The sequence below is a fragment of the Prunus dulcis genome, chromosome 1 (assembly GCF_902201215.1).
Source record: "Prunus dulcis chromosome 1, ALMONDv2, whole genome shotgun sequence".
NCBI lineage: Eukaryota > Viridiplantae > Streptophyta > Magnoliopsida > Rosales > Rosaceae > Prunus > Prunus dulcis.
Window position 1 is genome coordinate 33,052,261 of NC_047650.1, and position 12,905 is coordinate 33,065,165.

The window sequence follows — 12,905 nt, forward strand, 5'->3', positions numbered from 1 at the left end:
TTAAAGAAAAATTCATATGCACGCATAATTCCATGTACATAACAACATATCGTGAGCGTCAGAACATAGCCAACATAAGTACCAAATACCAACTCCTTGATTCTTAATCTAGAACCCTACTTGACAAGGTAAAGGGATCAAGATTGGCTTCTTATGACAGGACCCGACCCAATTTTCTCTTTGAAAACCGAGCCGACTCATGTGCGTGTCCGACACCTGGCGAACGTCGGACACAAATGACCTTTTTACCCTTTCCTTAATTAATTTCCTTTCGACTTCTGCCAAAAATTCGGCAGAGTCTCCCCTGTAAATTGACCAAATCCCAAGTCTTCCACCTGTCAAAAAGTCTCAAAAATCCTACCAACCGCCAGACTAATACAACAAATACAACTTAACTCCAGTTTTCTCAAGTCCAACGAGATATCAGAGCATATTTACAAGATTTACAAGAAAAAATTACAACGAACTCCTACACTTTGGTGGTGGGTCGGAAGCTAAGCTGATGGCCCGGGTGGTTTCCTTCGTTCTTCTATGGCCTGGGGGCGAAAAACAAGTTGAAAGTGTGAGTGGACAAAAATAATGCTCGTGAAAACATTTGAGAACATAATAACCCCCGTTTGAAAAACATAGGGATATCGAACTAAAATCTGAACATAATCAACTTAAGATGTTCAAATAAATATAGATAACATGATTATAACACACATACTAGACAAAGATAGATCAGTATAACTCAAATGAAATTACTAATAAAAATGAGTAAACCATAACTGCATCAAAAACTTTAAAATCCTTTAAAACTGCCACCGAATTGTACCCCTGATAACCGTCAATTCCCTGGCAGGTCTCGGGCGTCACACAGGCTACCCGAGCCGCAAACTGGCGAAATCAGGGGACTATGATCAGCCTGTCCCGCCGGCAGATTCCTCGATGACACCAAGTCAGCTCGAGTCGCTCTGGCAGGATGCAGGGGACCGTAGTCAGCCTGATCCGCAATCCTGGCAGGTCTCGGGGACACAAAGTCAGCCGAGCCGCAATCCTGGCAGGTCTCGGGACACCAAGTCTGCCGAGCCGCAAATCCTGGCACTCACGGTCCGAGCGTCCCCGGAACTCGTGAGGCAAGTCAAGTGCACTGACTAACTGAAATCAGACCGGATGTCCGTCGACATCGGTCCAACTCTGGGTAATCACCAACTGTAGGGCGGGTACATGGTGGTCTAAAATAACTGTTTCTGATAAAAACTGATCTACTCTGAACTCTGGTAAATCTAAATTAAACCACTACTTTGGCCTCAAAATCACAAATCTGCTGCTAGTCTAATTTTATAAAATAAGGTTATTGCATCATAAAACTTATGCTGAAATCACTTATTCAAGATCAAATATAGAATATAATTATAAAATCTTTTTGAGAAAGAAAAGTCCACTCACAGCTGGTCCGAGCTAGCTGGACCTCTCGAAGGTCCCTCCTGTGGATTAGCTGGACTCCTGGTGCCTGCTTATCCAAGAATAATCAATTAAACAATTGCTGGATAAATAAAATTTAAATTAAACACCCTGCCCCCGGCTCCTAGAAATACGTGTATTTCGTCTCAAGTTACTCCTATGCCCACATTAGCCTTTTCTGACACTGGGACCGATTTTGGAAGGTCCGCTACTCTGTTAAGCGAGCAACCGTTAGATCGGCCGACCCGGGGCCTGTGGGGTCCACGGTGTCCGATGGCTTCCCGGAAGGTTTCTCATACAACGGGAACCATGTTCGGCGAATTTGGTCCGAATCGGACGGTCAGATTGGCCAAAATCGCATTAACGCTTAAAACCCTAACCCTAGCCCCAGGGTTTGCGATTCCGGAGTATCCGGGACTCCGATTCGCAATCCGTCGAATCCTACGCGATCCTGAAATCACGTAGACTGACATATCCAAAATTCAGCGCGATCCAATGATTACACGACACTGCACCCATGGATCGCGCGATATGGAAAATCCGTTCGGGGCTCAAACGGACTCCGAATCAAGATCAGCGAAATCTCACGCGCTCGTGACGACACGAGGACCTCAAAACTGGCCAGAGCCGTGCCACCACCCTGGCCCACGCGCCGCCACAAGCACGGGGCAGATCGGGTGTCCAAAGCGATTCGGGTGTGCCGAAAAATCATGGAACCGAGACTCCAAACTCCTACCCTAGGTAAAACACCCCATTTGGAGTCACTTTTGTTCTTGGACAACCCCCAAAAAGTGACCGAAAATGGTAGTTTCGAGCGGCCGAAGTTCGGCTGAATTTTCAAGTTCAAAATCGAACCCCTTAGAGCTAAAATCTATCGAGACCCATATGCCCATCAGCTAGAACACGAACAATAGCTGAGAAACCATACCTTACTCGATCGATTTGGTGGAGAAACGGAGGAGAAATCTACACTGGAAGTTTAAACACCACAGTCGGCAGAAATGGCCGATTCCGGCCAAAATCCGGCACCCCCGCGGCTGGTGCTGGTCGGGGAAGGACGGCGGGCGAGCTGGCTTTCGATTGGCACCGGTGCCGGAGATCGGTTCGCACGGTGGTGGCGACGGGAGCGACTTGAAGGAGGGAAGGTCGAGGCGGCTGTGTAATCGGGAGGAGAGAGAGAGAGCTGACGGGGGAGAGAGAGAGGGGGTATAAAAATCTGACTTTTTGGCCAAATTACCATTTTGCCCCTCGTGGTTTTTAGACCATAACTTCTTCATTACGGCTCCGATTCGGGTCTATTCCGTGTCTACGAACTCCTTTCGCCGCGCTCTACGCAATGGCGCAAGCGGAATTCCCAAATTCTTTCTCGATCAAAAAGTCAAATTTTCCCCCATTAAAATATGCGAGGGCAATTTGGTCTTTTCGCTAAAAGATATTTTCTTTACTTTTTAGATATTTTCTTTCTTTTTAGATATTTTGTTTTGGGTTCTTACATCTTAGCCTGATGAACTTCCAACATAAGATCATAATGGGAACATTTATAAGATGTCAAGCCCACAAACGTTCCAGCGAACACATCAAGGAGAATTTGGAGACCCCTTGAGATCGGCCTACATCACCTTATTAGAAAACTTGTCGATGCAGGAAAATCTCTAAAAACAGTAAGGGTTGGATCACCACCCACATCCCAAAGCCCCATCACACAAAAAAACCTAGCAAGAGAGGAATAAAGATTGCAACCAACAGCTTAGTTGCCTAAAACTGTGTCCAATACCGAAGATCCTAGAATGCACAAAAGCCATACGGTCCAAGAAACAACCTAGACGTCAATCACATGTAAACCCCCAGCATGCACCACAAACAACTCGCGATGCCTCCCCTGTCGCAACCTTCACCACCAAACCACTAGAGAACGAGAAACCTGACCAAGAGGGTCAATGCACACCAATAAATTTTGGGATTCTTTAAAATTTTTTTGGGATACTTTTAAAAGCGTTTTTACTGTGTCAACCAAACACTCAACAAATTATCAAAAGTGCTTTTATGTAGAGTAAAAGCATTTTTAAATGTGACATCTAAACGAAAAACTGCTTCTTTATATAAGCGCTGATGTCATAAACGTTACTGGCATAAGAGCTTCGGAAAGAAGCACTCCCAAACAAGCCCTAATATGAGATTGCTTAATTCCATAGTTTGAAAGTAATCAAAGAGAGCATGAATTTGGACCTTCCTAATCACAATGTTTGTGAACCCAATTGATGAAACATTAGTAGTTTCAAAAATTATTGGAGGGAATCGAGATGTGAAAAATAAGTTTTTTATTCATAAGATTTTCACCATGAAGGAGAGAAGGAAGTGACTTATATAATTTCCCTGAACCACAGTTGACACTCAATCTATAAGTGGCACAAAACTTCAAATATATGCTAGTCAATATGTTCAATCTTTTCGAGTTTTTGTACCAACATGGAATGTAATAGGGAAATCTCCTCGTACTAGTCTAAATATTGACGATTTTCTTCAGGTTAACAATGAATCAGACATATATGTCTTGGGTTTTGAAGAAATTATCTATTTAAATGCTGAAAATGTATTAGTTCTACAAGATAATGAACATGCAACAAAATGGCTTCTTTACTCAATCAATCAATCCCTAAACAAATCACCAGACAAGTCTTCAAGAAAGCAAAGCCGATAGTTCACTATTTTTCTCGAAGCTTACCCTTCAAATGTTTAGTAAGACTTTAAAAACTAAGAGCAAAATGAGGTTGAAGAGTTGCAATGGCAATTTTGAACAAGATAAAGATGGATCAAATGTTTTTTATACATCGAAAATTGTAATGGCATCTACTAGCAACCATTTAAAGTACACCCTTATAGCTGGTAAGCAAATGGTGGTAATTTTTGTTACTATTTGAGCAAGGAAGTAGTATATACAATTTGTTAGCCACTTAAAAATCTCCTGTATAAGTCGTGGGATTATGGAATGCCTTGGAAACAATGGATGTATTTTTGTAAGTTTTTATTCCATCAGACAAAATTTTGTTTTGTATGCAGTCACTTGACATCTGGTTAGAAAGAAGGTGACGAGCTCATGAGAAATTTGGTTGTGTTAGCGATATTTAAAAGAAAAAAATAGTTTGTACATATCTCGTATTGCAAGACAGTTGCAATTCTTTTTCTCATATTGTATCCAACCTTGTATATACTACAGGGTACATGATTAAATTGGCATATCCATGCTCACAAAACACACCAAGGTAGGCCCAAGTCAAACCCGATTAATCTATATGGCTATAAGAACTTTGCCTCACAACTGGATGATGATTAAGTAGTTTAGGTTTAAATTCATTAGTATGTTAAACCAATTAAAGGAAGAAAAATAACGAAATATCTAGATTTTTTATGATATTGACAATAAAATCATAATATGACGATTATTGGATGCATGATCAATGTTTCACATTTGATGATTAATGACATGATATAACAATGAGTAATTGGACAATGATGATTAAAGAGTTTATTTTTAATTAATGGGTATGTTAAATCAATAAATGAAGAAATAGGACGAAAAACATCTAGGGTTTCAAATCTGATGCTCAAGGTTTAATTCTTCAAAAGTCATGTAATTCTACACCATGGATCAATCATTAATGGGCCTTTAGATAACCATGTTTGAACCTCGCTCACATGTAAAACAAAACTTATCATTAATCGTGTCACACCCTTAAACAAAAACCTAACTTCATTACATATCACATTCTCCTTCTTATTCTTCTTATGATGTTATCACACCTTTATCATAATTCCTTTACTCTGACTCTAAGAGGCACTTGCGTTGGTTTGAGTTTTTTTTGTTAAAATATAAATCCAAAATGGAAAAATGAGTTACCATCATGCTTCGGATGAGAATGACCATTGACAGATGTTACATTTAAGTGAAACCGTTTGGCCGGAATAAGTTTTTAATCTAACGGGCGCCCGTTGTATTATGTTGGTGCACAATGTATGAATTAAGCAAACTTAGGTTGACCATCCTAGACCTTCAGCCTTGGGACATAAGAGTGGCTACACCCTAAAAGCATATTAGGGCACATACCTTATTAGACAATTAAGTTAGAAATTTAAAATTGAGTTTTTTGTAGCAATGGTCCCTAAACTACACCCGTAGTTACATTTTGGTCAGTTAACTCTAAAAATAGCTGTAAAGGTCCCCCAATTATGTATGGTATTGCATTACTAGTCCCTTTCGTCAAGTCTGTCTATTTTTCTGTTAAATCCATACTTGGAAATTCATTCCAAATATTTATAAAAACGAAATAACAAGAAATAAATAAGGGTTATTTCTAGTAATGGTCCCTTAACTATACTCGGAGTTACATTTTGGTCACTCAACTCCATAAAATAATTACAAAGGTCATTCAATTAGGTGTTGTGTTGCACTATTAGTCTCTACCGTTACTTGATTATTCAAATAACCCTTTAAAATTAAAACATTCCTAACAATATTTGGCAAGTTACCAAACTTGATTATTCAAAATTATAGTATATATCACTATCAATTTATTTATTATTATTAGTTTATAATTAGGGAGCTTTAGTTTTCACACATAAAATACTTTACTAATTTGAAAGATAGATATACAATTTTACTTAATTAATATAAGACCAAAGACAATAAAGTAACACCTACTTTTACTAAAATAACATTGAAGAGCACTAAAATTACTACATGTGCCATTGTGCTTTATTGTCAAATATAGATATTTAGTTTTTACCCACTCAAAACTTACAGTCAAAACGACATAACAAGACTCAAAACAGAACAAAAAACGACACTACTCAAATTGAATCAGTTCCAAAAACCCTTTCGCGCGACCTTTCATCTTCAACTACAGCAACTCAGCCGATAGTTCCACACTGAGCAGCGACGGCGACGAGCAGCAACGACGACAAGCAACGACCACCACCAACAACGACAACCACTGACGACGAGCAACGACGACGAGCAGCAACGACGACGAGCAGCAACGACGACGAGCAACGACGACCAGCAACGACGACGAGCAACGACCACCACCAACAACGACAACCACTGACGACGACCTTTCATCTTCAACTACAGCAACTCAGCCGATAGTTCCACACTGACCACCACCAACAACGAGCAGCAACGACGACCAGCAACGACCACCACCAACAATGACAACCACTGACGACGACCTTTCATCTTCAACTACAGCAACTCAGCTGATAGTTCCACACTGACCACCACCAACAACGAGCAGCAACGACGACGAGCAACGACGACGAGCAACGACCACAACCAACAACGACAACCACTGACGACGATCGAAGCGATTTTCACTCTCTTGGGAAAAAAACAGTAAGAAAATGACCCTCTAACACAGATTTGTCTTCGATTTTAGGGATTACACATTTTTGCATGTTGTTCTTTATGCAATGCAGTTTTTGAAAAAATGGATGAATCGTTGGATTCAAAACTACTCTTCGTTTAGGTTTTGCTTCGTTTATAGGGATTAACCATTCAAAATCGTTGGATTCTTGATTTCTGGTTGCTTGTAGCAGATTTTGAAGGTTTCATAATTCAATTTCAGAGTGCTTTTTGCTAGGGTTTATGGGAATGTTATAACTGCTCATGAAGTTAAACGTGTTTTGATATTCAGTACTCTCTTTGCATTTTGATTTTTGGTTGCTTGTAGGAGATTTTGAACCAGAAACTGCAATGCAGTTTCTGGTTTCATAATTCAATTTCAGAGTGCTTTTTGCTAGGGTTTATGGGAATGTTATAACTGCTCATGAAGTCAAACGTGTTTTGATATTCAGTACTGTCTTTGCATTTTGATTTCTGGTTGTTTGTAGTAGATTTTGGCCAGAAACTGCAATGCAGTTTCTGGTTCCATAATTCAATTTCAGAGTGCTTTTTGCTAGGGTTTATGGGAATGTTTTAACTACTAATGAAGTTAAATGTGTTTTGATATTAGTTTCTGTTTCTTCCTGTTGATTTCTGGTTGTTTGTAGCAGATTTTGAGCAGAAACTGCAATGCAATTTCTGGTTCCATAATTCAATTTCAGAGTGCTTTTTGCTAGGTTTTATGGGAATGTTTTAACTACTCATGAAGTTAAACGTGTTTTGATATTAGTTTCTGTTTCTCCTTTTGATTTCTGGTTGTTTGTAGCAGATTTTGGCCAGAAACTGCAATGCAGTTTCTGGTTCCATAATTCAATTTCAGAGTGCTTTTTGCTAGGGTTTATGGGAATGTTATAACTGCTCATGAAGTCAAACGTGTTTTGATATTCAGTACTGTCTTTGCATTTTGATTTCTGGTTGTTTGTAGTAGATTTTGACCAGAAACTGCAATGCAGTTTCTGGTTCCATAATTCAATTTCAGAGTGCTTTTTGCTAGGGTTTATGGGAATGTTATAACTGCTCATGAAGTTAAATGTGTTTTGATATTAGTTTCAATACTGTTTTTGCATTTTGGTTTCTTTTCACATCAAATTTTGAGCAGCAGTTTCTAGTTGTTTGTTGCAGATTTTGACCACAAACTGCAGTGCATATCACAAAATGGAACAAGAAATGTCACCACAAAAGAATGAAGCTGAAACCAACCAAAGCGCAGAATCAAAACGATGGCTCAAAAGAGTAAACCAAAGCCAAAGCCAAACTATGATCGGAAAGCAAAGCACCCAGACTATGTCCAATTTCGGTGCAATGCCTATGCTTTCAACAGCATCATTAGAGACATAAAGGACAAGCTCAATGAAAGGCAGAAGAAGCTTCTCAAGAAAACCCCTTTCTGGAACTTGATCAAGCTGTTTTACCACCAAAGAATTGACATGAATAACATGAATAAGTCGGACCTTGACTTAGTACAGCTGCTCAAGACATTTGATCCGGATACAAAGTCCTTCAAATTTGGAACCAAATCATTCCAAATCACAGGCAATGCAGTGACACAGATTCTAGGACTGCCAAATGAAGGCAAATCTGTCAAACTTGTCAATGATAGGTACACTTCTACCTTCAGAACAAGGCACTTTGGAGAGAAGGGAAAACCATCAAAAAACCAGGTAGAAGCAGAATTACAAAAGACAATTGCCTTGGCAAACCAACCGAAGAAAGAAAAGGCAAAGACAGAGCAAAAGAAAAAAATGAACAAAGGAAAAGAAAAGAAAGAAGCTGAAGAAGAAGAAGAAGAAGAAGTTGATTACGACAAGGAGGTGGTCAGCCTAATATTGATTCTGCTGTGCATGACATTCCTTTTTGCCAACTCTTCATCTACTTTGCATTGGAAATTATTTGAGCACTGTGTGAATCTAGACACACTTTCAAGCTATTCGTGGGCAAGAGCTGTTTCAGCCTACATGAATGAATCCTTGACCACAAAAGCAAAAGCAAAAGCAAAGAAGGGAGGAGAAGCCTCTATAGGAGCTGTTTCGGGTTGCACTATCCTAATATTGGTAAGTAAACAGTGGCTTATGCAATGCATTTTGAGTTTTAGGCAATGCAGTTTCCATTTAGTGCAATGCAGTTTCCATTTACTGTAATGCAGAAACGGAAACTGCAACGCAATTTCTGTTTTATTCTATGCAGTTTCCAACCTAATTTCTGATATATCTTGTTTTTGAACTGTGCAGTTTCTACTGTGTGAGAGGACAAACATCATACAACCAATCCTTGGCAAGGAGAAAGAAACTCCTGCCATTCTTAAATGGAGTCTTGTGGAACTCCACACAAGATTCAACCAAATAAAGGACTTGAATGACATCGAGGTATGCAATTTATCGCATGTTCTGTTTTAATGTATCTTGAATGTGAATCCATGCTAAATCATTCTCATTGTACAGTGTATTTTCAAAACTCCTAAAAAGCGAAAAACTACCAGGGAAGAGGAAGACACTGTTGAGAAGGTAATTGAAATCTGTATACAGTGCATTGCAGTTTGTGTTTTCTACATTGCAGTTTGCATTTTATCTAATGCAGTTTCTGAATCATTCAATCTCATTGTACAGGGTATTTTGAAAACATATAAAAAGAGAAAAACTACCGGAGAAGAGGGAGACCCTCTTGACAAGGTATAAGAATCTCTAAACAGTGAATTATGCATTTTGGTTTTCGTTTCCTCCAATGCAATGCAGTTTCTAATTAGTTTCTGTTCAATCTGCAGGAAAAAGAAAAAGAAGATGATGAGGGACAACAAGGAGAAGCAGAGGAAGCAGAAAACCAAGGAAAACCTGATGATGCTGATCAAACTCCAGAATTAAAAGAGGCTGGAAAAAAGAAAATGTTTGAGAATGAAGCTGGAAAAGAACCTCTTGCAATTCAAGACCTCTTGGTGAAGTCCATGACAGACCAAATCAACTACCGCAAACAACAAGATCCTAGCTTCGTTTGCCCAGAAAGATTACAACTGTGGAAGGATGAAAAAAATGAAGACAGTGAGAAGAAAATGAAGGAATTGTGGGATATATTTATCCAAGCAGAAAAGAGATCAAAGGAGCTGGAAGTGGAGTTGGCAACATACATGGAGAAATTAGATAATGAAGAATGTGTGACTGCCATCATGACAGTGGAATCTACAATTCAGCTTAATGAAATACAAAATCTGAAAAGGAGGATTGCAGAATTGGAAGGCAAGGAAACTCGTATTGACATGGAGAAGATTGCCAAGAAAAAGGAGATTCAAGGAAAGTACAAGGCATAAATTCAAAGCTTGTTGTCAGACCCAACAATCTTTGAAATGGAGATGGATCTGCCTACAAAACAACCAACACAACCAGTTGAAGAGAAAGAAGAAGAAAAGAAAGAAGAAGAGAAGCAACAAGAAGAGAGAGAAGAAGAAAATGAGAGAGAAGAAGAAAATAAAGAACAAGAGAAGCAACAAGAAGAGAGAGAAGAAGAGAAGAAGCAAGATGCTCCAACACCTGCTGTTCCTTCAAGAGTACAAAGGGTGAAGAACAGAGAAAGAAAGAGGCTTCAAGCATCTTGCTATGTGTACGAAAAAAAAATAAGAAAACAAAAAAGGAGGCAAAAAAGGATGATGAAGAACTACCACAATTCAAGCTTATCTCTTCCGAGGAGGTATGCAATTACTGTAGTTCAAGCTGCTGCTTTTTTCTATTTTCTGCATTGCAGAAACATAAACTGTAATGCAGTTTCCGTTTCCTGCAATGCAGTGTGTTATCTGCTTTACAGAAACAGAAACTGCAATGCAGTTTCCAGTTCCTGCAATGCAGTGTGTTATCTGCCTTGCAGAAATGGAAACTGCATTGCAGTTTCTGTTTTATCGAATGAAGTTTCTAATTAGTTTCCTTTCAATCTGCAGGTAACACAAGAGGCATCTCAGCCCGATGCCACAAATCCAATTCCCGATCCCCCAAAAGGAACGAGCCTTCATGATTCAATTCCTATAGGTCTGGAACAATCAAGTGATGAAGATGAAGGACAAAAAAAGCCAACAAAGAAAAAACTTGGATGGGGTCAGAGGAAGGTGTGGCAGAAAATTCCAAAGGCGGATAGGGAAAGAATTGAAAAACACTACTTAAGTACTCAACCTCGGTAATATCTCTATTCCAAAATAACAATTCTTTCATCTTTTAATTACAATTAAACTAAAACTAATCTTGTGAATTTCATGTATTCGAATCCGCAGTGATATCTTTTGGGCAGGACTCAATAGTGAGAAAGTGACAAACCATGATCTCAAAGATATTGTATGGGACCTGGAACTGTCACAAAACGTAAGTATTTACCAATTCTATAACACACACTGCACTGTATTTTTTTATTTGTGCTACCTATATTACCCATTTATAATTCCATTTTTCTCCAATCAATGTGAAACAGGTTATTGAGGCCTATATCCAAATAGAGGAGGATAAAATAGACCCCATGCAGACAGGGAGTCCACAGTACATGTCCACATGGACTTGGGTAAGTATTATTTTGAAAATTCAAAATTGTTTAAACAGACAATGCACTGCAGTTTTCGAAAAATATATACTAACAAATTGCCATTCTATGATATCAGGCTTACATGCAAAGCTTCCAAGAGCCATTTTGGCACAGGGCCCTGTATGAACACTTACTTGAAAAACTCGGGAAATGCAGTGTTCTTTTCTTCCCGATTATTTCAAAAGAAGAGTTCCACTTCACACTTCTCACATTTCACAAAAATGAACGAAAGTGGAGACACTACAATCCACTTAGATCGTTGGGACATAGAAAAGAAGAAAGGTGCATTGACATTGCTCGAAACTTTGTAAGTGGAATGAAACTGTCTTAATTTCTCAGCACAAACACAAACAGAAACTGCATTGCAGTTTCTGATTATACATACTGCCTAATTTCAGACCAAAACTATAATATGCAATGCACTGATTACCATTTCTTTTTCTCTTTTTTTCTTCTTCTTTAAACAGGTTAATATTGTTGAAGGGTGGCTAGAATATATAAGACCTCAAGCACGAGTGTTCATAGAAACTAAAAAAAAACCAACAATTGTGAAGCAAAAGGAAGGGCCCCCGACACTTGTACAAAAAGATTTGACTCCAACTGAAGAACTCACTCTCAATTGGATTATGCAAAATCCATTGCAGTTTCCATTTGAGGATGACATGGAATGTGCTCAACAAACTGTATCTTCGTAAGAATTGTGTCTACTCAACTATTCATTACAGTTTGAAATCATTCAAAAGCAAAAAAAAACTAATCTCGTATTTCATTTGCAGATTGGATTGCGGCATGTTCGTCATGTTCTATATGGATAAAATAGCACAAGGACAGCCCATTCCAAAAAGCGTGGACAAGAAATTCATGAATGAATATCGAGCACAATATGTCACAAAACTCCTACACCACAAAAACTGTGTAATTAATCGTCTCTAGTGATTTGCCTTTCGTTAACTCAAGGCAATATGTATCTTAATTCTTGTGGATGTTTGTAAATATTTCTAGTTATGGTATATGAGAACATATTTCCTATACATATAAACTGTAATATAATCTTGGAACAGGATGCAACAAAACGAAAAGGAAACAAACAAACTGCACTGAATTTTCTGGTCAAAAATACTGCAACAAATTAAAACTGCAGTGCAGTTTATATAAATAAATAAAAATAAAAAATCAGCTCAAAAAATGTGAAAAGAACCCAAAAGCCAAAGCCATAATCAAAGTACTAAAACTTTGTTCAAAACACATTTAAGTAGGTCAGCATTGAAATGTAGTTTCTGCTCATAATCTGCAACAAATAAACAGAAACTGCACTGTAGTTTCTGCAACAAAATCTGAAATAAATAGAAACTGCAATGCAGTTTCTGCAACAAAATCTGCTCAAAATCTGAAAACAAGCATTGAATGGCAGTCGAAAACGAATATCCACTCATTCAACAATTGTATAATTTTCATAATCTGCAACAAATAAACAGAA

The 12,905-nt window shown here is 38.5% G+C and overlaps 1 protein-coding gene and 1 long non-coding RNA gene across 2 annotated transcripts; one reads left to right on the forward strand and one right to left on the reverse strand.

Moving 5' to 3' along the window:
• Window positions 1-336: 336 nt before the first annotated feature.
• Window positions 337-1,599, reverse strand: LOC117616446. Its single transcript, XR_004584136.1, has 2 exons — window positions 1,432-1,599; window positions 337-536 (listed from the first exon to the last, which is right to left on the reverse strand). It is a non-coding gene; the product is annotated as an uncharacterized LOC117616446 (long non-coding RNA).
• Window positions 1,600-8,103: 6,504 nt separating this feature from the next.
• On the forward strand, window positions 8,104-12,454 carry LOC117618404. Its single transcript, XM_034347981.1, has 11 exons — window positions 8,104-8,544; window positions 9,112-9,246; window positions 9,322-9,384; window positions 9,487-9,549; window positions 9,642-10,172; window positions 10,800-11,032; window positions 11,127-11,214; window positions 11,321-11,407; window positions 11,505-11,735; window positions 11,896-12,119; window positions 12,205-12,454. Exons 1-11 carry the CDS (start codon window positions 8,104-8,106, stop codon window positions 12,359-12,361), a joined length of 2,253 nt encoding a protein of 750 aa, XP_034203872.1. The 3' UTR covers window positions 12,362-12,454.
• The last annotated feature ends 451 nt before the right edge of the window (window positions 12,455-12,905 follow it).

Bases quoted from the DNA above. Each gene is read 5' to 3' on its own strand.
- LOC117618404 (XM_034347981.1), top strand. From the start codon at position 8,104: ATGGCTCAAAAGAGTAAACCAAAGCCAAAGCCAAACTATGATCGGAAA. The intron at 9,247-9,321 runs GTATGCAATTTA...CTCATTGTACAG, and splicing joins AGGACTTGAATGACATCGAG to TGTATTTTCAAAACTCCTAA. The intron at 10,173-10,799 runs GCATAAATTCAA...TTCAATCTGCAG, and splicing joins AGATTCAAGGAAAGTACAAG to GTAACACAAGAGGCATCTCA.